Genomic DNA, 14,537 nt, shown 5'->3' with positions numbered 1-14,537 from the left:
CTTCGAACCCTTTCCCCTCAGAATTCCACGCTGTAATGCAGGGTGACTGTAAGGGCCAATTTTATGAGTCAGAAATAGTCAAAGGCCAACGAATCTGCACTGTCAGGCCAAGGGAGGCACTGGGGAAACTGAGGCCTGGGCCTAGCTCTGTCAGCAAGAGGTGGCTCTGCGTGCACAGAAATGGCAGGCTGATTTTAAATTTCCATTACTCGCTGCCCCAGGTCTTCTGGGAATGCAAAGGCTGCCCCCAGCTGTGTCGCCACTGGGAAGGGTCTGCCCAGCCCCGGGAATGGTCAGTGTCTTACCATGCCAGGCAGGAACCCGCCTTTAGAAGTGCAGCAGAGGCTCCTGGCACCGTGAGGGTGGGATGGCCTGGGGCACAGACTCCAGTATTTGAGAGGACAGGATGCTCCCACGACACTGTTTCATCTCTGTCTACCTGTCTCCACAGGGACTTCAAAAGTAAGAATGTATTGCTGAAAAATGACCTCACGGCCGTGCTGGCTGACTTTGGCTTGGCCGTTCGATTTGAGCCGGGCAAACCTCCGGGGGACACCCACGGGCAGGTAGGGAACTTTTTTTGGGGGGGTGGTGGTGGCAGGAGGAGTGCACACACTGCCCTCCTGTGGCCGGCTGGGGGATGCACAGGAGCGAGCCCGGTCACTGCGCTCTAGTTTCCATAGGGAAAGCAGGATCTGAAGGGTCCTGGAGCCACCAGGGGCCAGTCAGCTGAGGAACACCGAATTTGCACAGTGGGGTGGGGGGAGTTGGCTACCAGAGAGGGTAGGCTCGGTCGTTCTTCCCCCTGCCTTTCCGTTTTCTTTTTAAAGCAAGTTAAAATAGAAGCATACAAAAATCCAAATCAGCGACCTAGAAAAAGTTGCTGAAAAGTAACCCTGAACTTCTGATCCTCACGCAGGTGCCGTTGGTATTTTTAAGTAGTACCCCCCCTGGCCCCCCAACTCCCTTTTTTTTTTGGTTCTCATGCCAGGAAAACTCTGAGCTGCTCCTCTTGGTCCTCTTGGTCAGTGGTCACTCACTCACCCACGCCAGTCGATGGCGACTCAGCGACCCAGTGGGGCAGGGTGGAGCTGCCCCTTTGGGCTTCTGAGACTCTCTCTTCCCGGGAGTAGAGATACCTCCTCGTTCTCCCAGGCTTCGGCTATCCAGGGTGTGGTCACACACTCCTCTTGTTGTCTGTGCTGGTCAGTTGATCCCATGTCATGGCAGTTCCAGGTTACAGGGTAGCTGTGCCCCAAGTCTCTTCATGGCTGTTTCCTTGTCGCAAGCAGAGTGCCTTGTCTGTCCCCTGTGGAGCCCAGGGTGGGTTTGAACCGCTACCCTTTTGGTTCGCAGCTGCGTGCTTAACTGTTGCGCCACCAGGACCCCTTCTAGCCCTCCCCTGAACACGGCTCGTCAAGGATGGCTCCGTGTGGCGCCAGACCAGGGCTGCCCATGTGTTGGTGACAGTGGCGTCCACCGGTCCTGTCTTCATGTCCATGCAGGTGGGCACCCGGAGGTACATGGCCCCCGAGGTGCTGGAGGGTGCCATCAACTTCCAGAGAGACGCCTTCCTACGCATCGACATGTATGCCATGGGGCTGGTGCTGTGGGAGCTGGTGTCCCGCTGCAAGGCCGCCGATGGTGAGCATAGTGGGCCCTGGGCGTCCTGGGGGTGGGGGCTGGCGGCAGGATCCCCCAGGTGATTCTGAGGGCCTGTGCTGCACCCAGGACCTGTGGATGAGTACATGCTACCGTTTGAGGAAGAGATTGGCCAGCACCCATCGCTGGAGGAGCTGCAGGAGGTGGTTGTGCACAAGAAGATGCGTCCCACCATTAAAGACCACTGGCTGAAGCACCCGGTGAGGGTCTGGGGCTGGGTGACTGGTGTCTGCTTGGGCCACAGAGGGAAGCCCCTCCACACGTGGCAGGAATGAGGATGGGCCAAGCAGCAGGCGGCCCCTTCCTCTCCCATCAAGGATACGGTGTGTGTGTGTGTGTGTGTGTGTGTGTGTGTGTGTGTGTGTGTGTGTGTGGTGGGGTGGGGTGTTCCTGCTTGCAGGGGATGGCTCTCAGTTTGGCCCAGAGTGTGATGGGTCTGTCAGCTCTGTTCCGGGCCCAGGTTGTCCCCGGTTGTGGCTTACATGTGTCTCCTGACACTCCTGGGTTTGAACCTTGGACCTGTGAGTGAGGAGCTGGTTGGCAGGTTGCGTCATTTCTCCGAGCCCTCTGTTTGAACAGAGGAGTGCCATCATCATTGTCCTGGACGCAATCCATCACCATTGTAGAACTCTGGGCAAAATGTCTGTTCCTGAAATGTTTGCTGTGGTCTAACCAACTGAGTGCTCCCTCGTCTCCTCCTGAGCAAGCCGACATACGTGGCCCTAGACTCCGCCATCTGGGAGGCTGTGCCAAAGACCCTGCTCCCTGCCTTGTGGGAACGGAATTAGCCTCTAGCACCATAGAGTTCCTTCCACTGCCCAGCCCAGGGCTAATTCAGGAGAAAGAAAAAAAAAAAAAAGACAGTTCAGGACTGCTGTGGGCCATAGGGCATTGAACTAGTCTAGTAAGTCCAAGTTCAGCAGGTGCTGCTCCCTAAAGCCCAGGGCTGCAAATGGAGAGAGCCTCCCATTGGGGGTGCTGGCCAGGAAGGTAGTCCAGAGCCCTGGTTGAAGAGGCCAAGGCCTAGGGGAGGCCTGGCCCAGAGCCTGCTGGGGCCTTCCCTGGTGCGAGACTCCAGCCAGCCAGATAGCTGCCTCCCCAGCTCCGAGAGCTGCTTCCAGTGAGACTGCCCGCACCTTGGGCTCTCGGGCGAGTCAGGTAGGAGGTACCTGGGTCCACGGCGCTCTGGGCCATGTGGAAACCACTGCTTCACAGCAGAGCGGCCATGCTGCCCCTGCAGGGGCCTGGGTCTGTTTTTCTCTCTGTGCACCTTTGTTGGGGCTGTGGGAGGGGCCGCAGCAGGCAGGAAGGCGTTGGGTCCCTGTAGACCTCCCAGTCCGCGTGGGTCGACCTCATGCAGCGGTGGAGCCGGCTGTCGCTGTCGGTGTCCCAGGCCAAGCCGCCCCAGGCTTGTCCTGACTGGGGGTGTCTTTTCCCGACTGCAGGGCTTGTCCCAGCTCTGTGTGACCATCGAGGAGTGCTGGGACCATGACGCCGAGGCCCGCCTGTCCGCTGGCTGCGTAGAGGAGCGGGTGTCCCTGATCCAGAGGTCGGTCCACAGCACCACGTCAGACTGCCTTGTCTCCCTCGTGACCTCCGTCACCAACGTGGACTTGCCCCCTAAGGAGTCCAGCATCTAAGCCCCCAGACACCAGCCTCTCTCCAGACTCAGTGGAGCTGAAAGAAAAAGGAGGGAAAGGAAAAAAAAAAAAGGTTGTGTTTTGTTTTGGAAATCCCATAAAACCAACAAACACCCAAAATGCAGCTGCTATTTTACCTTGACTTTTTATTATTATAATTATTATAATTATTATTATTAATATTATTTGGGGGATCGGATCAGTTTTTACCAGCACACTGCTCTACTGTAGTGCACGCTGAGGTGCTGAGCTGGGAGTGGAACCAGCGCCCTGCCGGAGAGCCTGCCTCCGCTTCTCCCTCTTTGCCACCTCAGAACCTGTGACACCAAGAAAACCCGTCTCCTGTCTTAGGAAACGTAAATGCTGCAAACTCAACCCAGAGGAACCTCGGGAAGCTGTCACACCAGAGCCCTCAGAAGCGGCGCTTCCTCTGACCTTGTCCCCCTCCCCACCTGACTCTGGACCACCTGCCCAGCACCTCCAACCTCCGAGGGAGGCTCTCTCCAGGCCTTGGTTTACTTTGTTTTGTTTCTGCCCTTCGGACAGTGAGTGGAAGGAATAGCAGACGTGTCTGGTGGATCGAATGGGTGTTGTCCTGACCCCGGAGGAATCAGGAGGAGGAGGAGAAGGCCGGTTTGGACTGGAGCTGGAGTGGGGGGGTCGGGGTGGGCTTTGGAACAGAGCTACACTGGACACGGACACTTTGGGAGCAACATCCTGGGCTCTGGAGGCCACTTCTCAGGTAACCCGGATTGGAGGGCACGGACTTTGTGGAGGGTGAGCGGTCACGGCCCCTGGCCAGGGCCTTGGAGAAGGAGGAAGCCAGCAGCCGCGGCGCAGTGCCGCGTGGTCGGTCGCCCTGCGCCTCTCGCCCGGCCGGGTTCTTTGTTCCTCTCTACTTGGGGTGTGCGAGTTGGACTGGAAATGTGCTGCTGCCGGATGTCAAGGTTAGGTAAGGACAGAAGCCACCACAGTGGGGTGTGTTCTTCCTCCAGGCAGGACGCCGGCCGGTTCCTCAATGCAGGCAAGGCTGAAATGTGATGCGTTCTCCTGGAGCAGTTCAGGGAAGTGCCCACGGGGGGTGTGCCCTGCACAGCCGGGGGACCCTGTGCGCCAGCTGACCCTGCCCCCCTGGTGGCTCGTGGGCACAGCTCTCTCCAGCTCCTTCAAGTGGTGCATATTCTACAACACCGGTTTCTCTTAACGCCATATGTAACCTTGCTCTAGTCCGTGAATGTTCCTAATGCTGCTGTTTCAACATTTGAATTTCTCTTAATTTATGAAACATGCACATTAAACAACACACACGCGTGCGCGCACACACACCCTTTGTACACACAAACGCTCTGTTAATGTGGCTTCCGAGGTTTAAATTTTGAAAAGTCAAAGAATTGAAACTTCACGACCACAGACCACCTCAAACCAGAAATACCTCAGAATTTTCTACTTGTGTAAGTTTTATTATATATTTTGTTAGTTGTGTTGTCTGGTAGTAAGTATATTTTAATGTAAGTTGGCTTTTATGACAAGAGAGTTTAAAAGAAATAGAAAAGGAAAAAAAAAAGACCACCTTGTAAGAGTTTTGTAGGGATGCCACCGTTTTTTTTTTTCAAGATGCCCTCTTGTAAATATCCAACCTCCCAGGCTGCGACCTTGGGGACTCTTGTTTGTGAAGTAGACTTTTATTTTGAAGCACTGCATCCTTGTATCTGAAGGGTTGGTGAGTGGGGGTGAGGGGAGAAGTCAACCTGGGTGCCAGCTAAGAGACATGCCGCCTCTTGGGCTATTTGGAGGTTCAGGTGTCCCCCACAACTCGATGGGCCGATGTGCAGAGTGACAAGCAGCCCCGAGATCACTTGGTGACTGTGGCCCTTTGATCTGAGCCGGCGGTGTCTCTTAAGCAGACTCTGCCCACCATAGAGAAGTGTCCTGTCTCTAGAATCCGCACTGTGGCCGGGTGGCGGGGGCAGGCTGTAAAGGAGCAGCATGTTCGGGGGTGGCATGGGCTTCTCTCCTGTCCCCCACGCGAGAGGGGTGGAGGGGAACGCCGCTGCACATACCATGGCCGTGTGCCCCCCTCTGAACCACCCCCTTTGAGGCTGGGGTCTGCTACTCGGGGTGTGGGAAAGCCCCTGGGGGGGTGCTCTTGGCTCCCATTCAGAGCTCACCTTTTGCCTAGTGGATGAAATGGGGGCTGGCCAAGCTCGTCAGAGGGCCAGGTTTTCTGTTTGTTATTTGTTTGGTAAGCTGTGTTGTCTTCATCCTGCTCTCTCTCTCTTCTCTGTTTTAGCGCTTTGATTTTGTGCCGTGGTATTTTTCCTCCCCGTGGAAAAATTGTAAATGGCAAAGTAGGCCTTACAGCAGTCGCTTTTCATCTCCGCTCATTTCTTTAAGAAGCTTTAAACTATTTATTGAGAAGTGCCATACCTAATTTCTTTAGCTTTCTTCTCAGGCAGTGCCAGCCACCCTGCTTCTCGCCCAGAAGAACCAGGTGAACCACTAACAATGTAGCTAATCCTACTGCAGGGATGACCAGTGCCCAACACCACGCGCTCCGCGTCCCCACTCACCTGCACTCCCTTCTCTTGTGCCCTGACTGGATCAGAATGAGCAGGGCTGAGCTCAATGTGCAGGGCTCAGAATGAGCAGGGCTGAACCGAATGAGCAGGGCTGAGCCTGGGTCCCTTCCTGCTGGCCTGCGTGCCTCGTTCCTGGGTGGGCTCACTCTCTGCTGACCCTGTGCCCCGGTGCTACAGTCGGCTTTCGGGACCGTAGCACCAGAATGACGTGGCACAAGATAGGAGCTGTTTGTGGTCAGAGCAGCGGGAGAACCCAGGGGCTGTGCCAGACCTTTGGGCTTCGGCTGCCTTTCTTTTCCTGGGCAGTGTGTGCAGGGCCCCTGCTGCTGCTGGCTTGAGGCCGGGCAGTCTCCTTCCAAGGTTTGGCTCCGGCCAGACAGAGGTGGGTTGAACCCCCAAATAAAATGTCAGTCATTATAAACTCATTGGGACGGGGGTGGGGTGTGGGGTGGGGTGGAGGTCAGCCTTCTAGAGCACTGTCCATTAAAAAGCATTGCTACATAATCACAGAAACCTTGATTATGCAAAAGCACCGACTTGGGAAGCTCTTGTTCCTTGGCGTACCCTCCCTCCGTGTCTGCGCACTTGGGAAGGCAGGGTTTCCGTCCTCACTGACTCTTCTCCCAGAGACGTCTCCTCTCAGGCTCAGCACACAGGCGCGTCCTCACGGGACCCAAAAGGCAGATGCTCCTTCTGAACATCCTTTGAGTTTGGGGAACAAAATGAAGTCTTAGAGGGCAAGATCGGGACTGCGTAAGGGTTCCTGAGGACATTCCCACAGGATTTTTTCTACCCGAAAAGAATGAGCAGGCTATGTTGCCGTGATGGGATAGGCCCTTGGTGCAGTGTTTACCACCTGGGCTTACCACCAGGGCAGTGTTCAGTTTTCTCAACACTTCCTAAAAAGCACCCCCCACCCCAGGTCATCCTGTATCTTTGAAGAACACTGATATTTCCAGGCGACTCCTATGGAGTCCCAAAGAACAGTTGCCGAATTCAGAGCCTGACCTCTGCTCGGGAATTTACTGGCCCAGCAGGTGCCCCGGGGAACCTCTGTTTTGATCAGCCTTTTTCCCATCAAGAAACCACCATTACGAGATGAAGACAAACTGCCCACAGACACATGGCGCTGGGAATCAGTTGATGGACGCGTGGGCTGGACCCCTCCAAGCAATACTTTTGGACCTGCCCTCACATTTACGCGAGTTTTGGGACTGCCGTCTGTTTGCTTTTCCACAAAGATCTTGCATGGAAGTTTTCCAAGGAGTTCAGAAAGCTGCTATTTCTGAACTTTTTTGTGTGGAGGCCTGGCATCACTGACTACGGGAAGAGTCATGGGTGGGGCGAATGTCATGGCCATGAACCCTCCTTTCTGCCTTGTGGGCCGTCATCCTGGCAGGCCCCCAGGTGGGGGTGGAATGGGGACGGTGCATCTTGGGGGAAGTTGGGTCTAGAAAACTCTCCTTTCTTGGTTCCATTCAAAACACCCGTTCACTGCTGGAGGCTGTCCCTCCTGGGGGAAAGCTTGGGATGGATAGGAAAAGGGGGAAGCCGTTTGGAGGGGGTGGATAAAGCTCACTGCGTTCCAATGCCCTCGGGCTCTAGGGAAAGGCCAAGGCTGGCCTGCGCTGGGTCTTTTGGGAGACCAAGCCAGAACTTGCCTTGGAATTGCTTGGGGGATGTGGCTATGGGGGAAAAGGGTGGGGGACACCCTTTGCCTTTGTGGTCTGACAGTCCTTCTGGTCTCTGGGCTCTTGAAGGGCGCCCAGAGTGATCTGTCCTGTCTGAGGCAGGCTTCCCCGAGCGAGCCAGAGCCTCCTGGTCCTGCCTTCACCTGCTGGGTTTGAGGCGATTGTTGAAGTGCTTCTGGATGCGAGAGCCACTATGTAAAAGGGGGGTGAGGGGCCTCATGGCCAGCCTACCCGGATAGTTCTCTCCTTGGTGGACCAGGCCAGCCCTCTTTGACATTGATCATGACTTCAGACAGCCAAGTGAAGCAGGTGGCCACCTCCTAGTTCTGCACCTTCACCTTTCTCTCCCGTTGACCTCAATTTTGCTCCCTGCTGCCTTGCCTGGGACAGGGCTTGGGCTGTGCGCGGGTGTTTTCTTCCCTGGCAAGTCCACCTGTGCACCCAAGTCCACCTGCGCTACACATGGCCCAGAAAGCCCGTCCTGTGGGTCAGTCACCAGGGCAGAAGAGGGGCTGCTCCATCCAGAGTAGGAGGACTGGAGGCCCTTCTCGCAAACCGGATCTTGGCTTTTCTAATTTGCGGGACGATGTTCCCGGCATTTATGGGCTTACACGCATCTGAGGTTTTAACATGGTCTGGTCAGCTACGGTGTAGATGTCCGTTTCCAGAATTAACATGCCAGAAAGCCGAATGGCCGATCCTTATTCTCAAGACCATGACTCACTAGAAAGAGATCTAGGGGGAGTCGCCCGTCCTAAAGATGGCGGCCGAGTTGAAAAGTTGTGGCGAGTCCCGCTCCGCTTCGCGTGGTCTCGTCTCCACTGGGGGGCGAGGTGGCGGAATGATGGCGGAGGCGGGCGCGCCCCTGTAAAAAAAAAAAAAAAAAGAGATCTAACTGGGAAAACAGATTTCATGAGTTACTTCAACCCGTTGGGCTTTCCTGGCTGACTCCCCTGCGGAGTGGTGGCAAGTTCCCATTCCTGAGGCCTGGGGATCTCCTCTCAGGCCCCCATCCTGGGTGAGCAGTCAGGAAGGGATGAGGTTCAGGCGTGCTCCTCGTTTGTGCGGCGTGAATCCCTGCTCAGGTGGCCATTTACAAAAGCTGAACTAGCAAAAGTAACCGCTGACGTCTTCACGCTTGAGACCCTGCGATGAGGCTTCGGCGGATGGTCATGCTGTGCAGAGAGGAATGAGTCCAGTAAATGCACTTGATCTGTATATACTTCTCAGTCCAGATGTGAAGATGCTGAATGAATTCAGGGTTTACATTAGCATAGTTCTTTAAGTAAGATTCCTGCGTGTTGATTTTTAACCAGCAGTCCCCTATGAATGTATCCCAAACCGTTAGGGGCTTGGAAAAGTTTTTGAGGAAATGATGTAGTTTTGTAGGAGTTAAATTCCAACCCCCTTCCTCCCACCGGGTAATTCAGTTGACTGAGCCACATTTTCTATCAGACTGGGGCACCCAAGAGGTCCGTAAACTGAGCAACCAATAAAAAGTTCAAGTTACCAGTGAGATACTTCCAGTGTTCTTTCTTTATATTCATTTGGGGGCATTTAGTGAACTTTGGTTTGGACAAGATTTTGAGTTGAAAGGACTTACCGCTGTTGAAACTTTTTGCCAAGCCTCGGATTTTCATGGTGACGGCTACCTTCTGGGAATGGCTGCATTGCTCGTGGTCTTGTCTGTGGTCCTGTAGTGCCCAAACGCAAGCCTTTAATTTGCTCCTGTGGAAGCTTCGTTGAGGTCCTGGAAGTGGCTTTTCCTTTTTTTCTCTCTTGAGAATGAAAAACACCTGTTTCCTGAATGCTGGCGTGCACTGATCAGCCCTGTGCTACGCTCTGTTTGCAAGGAGTCCCATTGGGTTGTGCAGGGCCTGGGCGATTCCGAGAGCCACCACACACCAATCCCGGGACACTGAAGAGACACACAAGTGGCACACAAGTGAGTTACACAAGCATGGGGTCTTCTGGACGCCTTTCGAAAAGTATCAGTTACATCCATCTGCGAAGGGCATTGTTTGGAGCGTCTTGTTGGGTGGGGAGCCTATAATGACCCACTTAAAATGATGAGTGCTGTCAGGCTAGCAGGGAGGAATGGGTATTTGCAGTGGGAGAGTTAGTTCCTCTAGGCCTGGGAGTTCTCCTGCGGGCTGGGCTTGGGCCCTCCCCTCACTCTTCATCACGTTTGCATCTGAATGTCGTTAGGTAGCATTGTAAATACAATAATAGATTATATACTAGAGATATAGGGCACTTGAGATTTTACGTTCAGAGAATCTATAGTTCTACATATATATTTAGTTATATCACCAGACAGAATTCTTCTACGCAATGTGGAGATTTGTTCTATACCACAGATTATTTTTATAAAGTCTAGTGAGTGTGCGTAAGAGTGAGTTCATAATCAGAGCCAATGAGGTTTACCTGTCGAGAGAATTGTACACTGGAGCACGGGTGGGGTGGAGCTTGTCCTGAGCACTGGTAGAGATTCTCGACATACACTGGCAGATTGGCATTGACGCTGGGCCTGCTTTGGCCCAAGCTCCACTTGTGGAATGGGGGAGGCAAGAGGAATCCCAAATGTGTTTCACATCTGTACTTCTTACCGAGGTTGCTTTTGAACAAGGGCTCTGAGGCTGAAACGTAGTTTGAAAGTTCCTGTACCCAAAGGCAGATTGGCCTGGGGCCTGAATATACAAGGGAGGCTGTTTTGGGTGGGTAGGGTAGGGCTAGAGTAAGATTTTGGTTCCAAAACCTTTGAAATGGAGATTTGGTGACTTGAGACTGCCAGACTGAATTAACTAGGACCAAATCATTCTATTGGGGGGATATGATTATGCAGTTGGTAATTCTTCTGGAAGATGGGGTGCAGTGACAGGTGGACGTGGCGATGGAATTAGGTACAGCGCTCTCAGGCAGGGTTGGTCCTTTGGGGAATGAGGGAGGGACTGGGTCGGCCAGCTGCTGTGATGTGATGTAGTGGGTCACCCAGGAGCCCAAGGAGGAAGCCCACAACCCCCAGTAACAGCTGGGCATTTTCTACCACCTGCGAAGGATTTCCTCATCACGGCCATGACATGAGAGGTGGTCTTCCTTTTAGCCCTTCTTATCTTGGGGTGGAAAGTGGACGGTTATGTGGGGGTGGGTGCCGCCTCTTGGACGGGCAGTAGGGGGAAGTGAGTACGGAAGCTGAGTCCTGGTGTCTGCAGTTGCCAGCTTGTGACCTGACCCCCCAGGTCCTGCCTGCCGGCTGTGTGTCCAGAGGCGCACGGGGTTACAATGGTTTCATCAAGAAACCGCGTGGAGTTTTAAGCCAACTGCTTTTTTTCTTATTGTTTTCATTCTGGTTCAGAGTGAAGTTTTACATTTTACCCCCATTTGTATGTGGGATAAAATTAGCTTCAGCAGAGAAGGTAGCAGCATCACCCCCCCTCCCCCATTCCTATTCCCTGTTCCCCTGAAAGGACAGTTCTGTGTTCTCCAGCCTGTGTCTCGGAATGTAATTATGTCGTGCCTTTGTTGTTGTCACCCCGTTGCCCCCCAACGAAACTACTGTAAGCGTTTTTCTACCTGTCTTTTCTAGCCTCCAGCCCACCCTCCCTCCTTCCCCCGCAGTCTCCCCGCTGGAAGGAGTTGTGTGCGATCCAGGTAGTTCCAGAGCCACTTAGTTACCTCAGAGCTCACGTTGAATGGTATCATCTGGTTCCTCTGGATCCTGCAGGCTTGTAACCCACGCACGCAGGAACCCTGCCAAGTGTGGGCACTTATTTGTTGTATGAGTCAAAACAAAACAAAAAACCCACAACTCTTTCCAAAGACTGGGGAAAGGGGCTTCTTTCTGGCAAGCTTATCCCGGCGCTGTGGTGGGCGGGTCTCGCTGTCCCGGAATGGTGCTTCCTGCTTTCCTGTTTTCAATTCTGCCATTTTCAGGCTCCTTGTGTCTGAATAGGCAAAGTGACCGTTTGGGTTGGTCTTAACACGAGCATCAGTTCCAAAGATGAGCTCTTTGTAACACACGTCCAATCGCGAAAGCTCCAGTGTAGAACATTCCTTTAAATGGTAGGATTTAAAAAACAAACAAAAAGCCCCACCATTCCCCACAGTGCATTTTGGGCAGATGTCTGTAGCATATTTTGCTGTGAAATTCGGCCTTGCAGGATATGGCTGTTTGTCGTTTTGATGTATTTTAAATAAATATATATATTTTTGAAGAGCCTTTTTTTACCACTTGAAAAGTTTAATTAACCAGCCGTCACCACATCTGAATTCTTGTCTCTGGGGCAGAGCTGGCAGACCAAGAAAGAAGTGACAGCTCAGCTGCAGGAGCGTGGGCTGCCCGCATCCCCCTGACCGTGGAGCGCCAGGTCAGTGGGGCTGGGGGGCCCGGCTCAGCCCACGAGGCGTTCCGTCTCTGGTCTCTGCCTGCTGCAGGGCTGCTGGTCTCAGAGCACTGCCACACGTCATTATGTGTCTTTAGCCAAATACCTTCTCCATAAGGGACAATAAGAGCAAACACGTGCTCATTTAAAGTTTACCAACAGCCACAGAGACGAGACTAGGAAACACTAGGCAGCATCTGAAAACTACCCAAGTCCTCATGTGAGGCCGTGCAGAGATTCTTCCGGAGGCCGTCTGTCTGCCTGTGCGGACCGCCTGCCAGCAGAAGTGTGAACCTGCCAGCAGCTTCCTGTTGTTGTTTTTCCGTTGTGCCGTGTGTTCGAGACTTCTGCAAAAGTGCAAAGGAAATGGAGGGGCACTGAGACTCGAGGGGAGGATTATCGCAGATCAGAAACATCCCAGGGCTCAGCTCCATGCCTCCGATCCACACAGTGCCATTTTTCAACTGTACGAGAGCAGCTGCTTGTGATCTTAATGGTAGCATCTAAGGCCAAATTTTGTATCTGTCAACATGCTCCACGTTTATCCTTGAATCGGAATCACAGTCCAGTACTGTCAATGTAACGTAGACCGAGTTTGATGTCAATTCTTGTGTAAAGAGCTTTCTGGATGTAGCAGACATACAGTTAAAGAGCACAGCAGAGTACAAAATTCGGAGGGACTGTTTTGAGCCAATAGAAAATATCGCCTCTCATTTGCCATCGTTTTATATATATATATATGCATACACATATGTATATTTCAGTTCTATGAGCTACTTCTAAATTTGTACATTCTTTGTAAGGAAGGGAAGTAAAATCCTAAGACCTGTCTAACTTAGTGGAACTTGAATGTATGTTGGGTGAGGGGGCTGTTAGGATGGATAGCAAAGTCTTACTGCGCTGTGTTATCTAACTTGTATATACACATTGTAATGAAAAGTTTGGATTCACCCGTTTCTCATGATTTGAAAAGATCGATAATCGCAGCCTCTGGAGCTGTGACTCTAGTTGGCGACTTCAGGTTGCAGAAGAAAGGAAGCTCGTGCAAGCGCTCCAACTAAAGACTCGTAGTTCGTGGCTCAACTCCAGTAAGTACTGTCTGTGTACCAGGAAATGTGAGACATAAGTGTAGTGGTCACTTTTCACTCTGTAGCTATAAATTAAAAGTAAGAGAATTTTTGTAGACCCGAAATAGCGTGTACTACTGAATTAACAAAAGTTATACTAAAGTAACCTGTTTTTTAAAAAGTACATCTATACACACAGAGTTAAGCTTGTTGCTGTTGCCCTGTCTGGATTTGAAGTGTGCTGATTTATATATATATCTATATATATTTTACACACACACGCGCACACACACACACACACACACGCACTCCTAAAATGGCCTAAAGATGACATCTGTGTAATTACAGTTGCAAAATGAAGACATTTTGGAAAGAAAATTGTATCATAGTTCATGCATTTGCAGTGGATCTTTGTTCCTTTTTACTGTGGTAATTTTAGAAATGAATGTCAAGTTTGAAATTAGGTTTGTTATGTTGGGGTTTTGCTGCTTGAACTCGGCACTGGGTCCTCAAATAAACCGATGTGAATGTAGTCCCCCTCCCAACCACCCCGTGTGAAGAAGCAGCCACACCCCAACAGAATAGGAGAAAAATCTAGAACTATTTGAAGTTTATCTTTTTGTATATGAAAATTAAAAAAAACAATTTAAGAAAAACCCACCCTGTTGTGTCTTTTAGTCACTGGGTTTCAATTTCTTTATTAGAATAAAGTGGTCTCTGTAGCTCCAGGACTGTCTCAGACACCCCTGCGTCTCTCTGCTTGATATCCGTGCAGCTGTTGGGCCCCGAGTGTCGGGTCAGTCATGTCCTGTGGGGCTAGAGCCAAGCAGGGTCTCCATGTCTGCATTTCAAAAGCCCAGGGCTCTAGTTATAGTCTTTCTAAGTGAGCAGATCACATGTAACGTTGGGTACGTTCCTCCGGGATCGGTGTGTGTCTGAATCTGGTGTGTCTCTTCTGACTCTGGCCCTGTACCTTGCAGACAACCCTGTATTGGACAGGGTTCTCTAGAGAGACAAACCAGATTGCTAGTAATTATATATTTATAAAGATAGATATATAATTCAAGAAATGAACCATTAAATTATATACAGATAGATAATACAAGAAATTAACAGTTAAATTATGTAGCAGTGAGACACTAGCAGTCCTTTAAGGTTTGAGAGCTGCCAGTTGCCAGTCCCCTTCTGTAGAGAGAGCTGGGCTATATATACCCAGGCAGCAAACAGCAAGGCCGGTCCCCAACTGTCATCAACTGTCAGTCCCCAGCTCCAGAGACGAACATTCCAATCATGTGGGCTTAAAGGGACCTCAACTTACAGCGACACAGTCCACAGGTTAGGCATCCCACAGGTAGTGTACCCCTTTAAACTGAGGCACAGAACAACCAAGGTGAGGCTCACCGAGCCATTTATCCCTCTGCCCTTCAGTTAATCCTACTTGTGTTTATCGGCCAGGCTGGCACAATAAACTATAGCAAACCCTGAGCAATTTTTTTTTGTAGAGAAGCTGTTCTCC

At 51.8% G+C, this 14,537-nt stretch overlaps 1 protein-coding gene across 1 annotated transcript in view; it reads left to right on the top strand.

Moving 5' to 3' along the window:
• The window catches only part of ACVR2B (activin A receptor type 2B), a 32,749-nt gene extending 26,442 nt beyond the window's left edge, over positions 1–6,307 (top strand). Inside the window, exons 8-11 of the mRNA XM_075556037.1 lie at positions 452–566; positions 1,506–1,644; positions 1,732–1,862; positions 3,108–6,307. Of these exons, the coding sequence (XP_075412152.1) occupies positions 452–566; positions 1,506–1,644; positions 1,732–1,862; positions 3,108–3,302 (580 nt within the window). The 3' untranslated portion in view covers positions 3,303–6,307. The remainder of the gene's footprint in view (positions 1–451; positions 567–1,505; positions 1,645–1,731; positions 1,863–3,107) is intronic.
• The last annotated feature ends 8,230 nt before the right edge of the window (positions 6,308–14,537 follow it).

This window comes from Tenrec ecaudatus, chromosome 8 (assembly GCF_050624435.1).
Source record: "Tenrec ecaudatus isolate mTenEca1 chromosome 8, mTenEca1.hap1, whole genome shotgun sequence".
In the NCBI taxonomy this organism is placed as follows: Eukaryota; Metazoa; Chordata; class Mammalia; order Afrosoricida; family Tenrecidae; genus Tenrec; species Tenrec ecaudatus.
The sequence above is the reverse complement of the archived record's forward strand: the minus strand, read 5'-3'. Positions and strand labels throughout refer to the sequence as shown.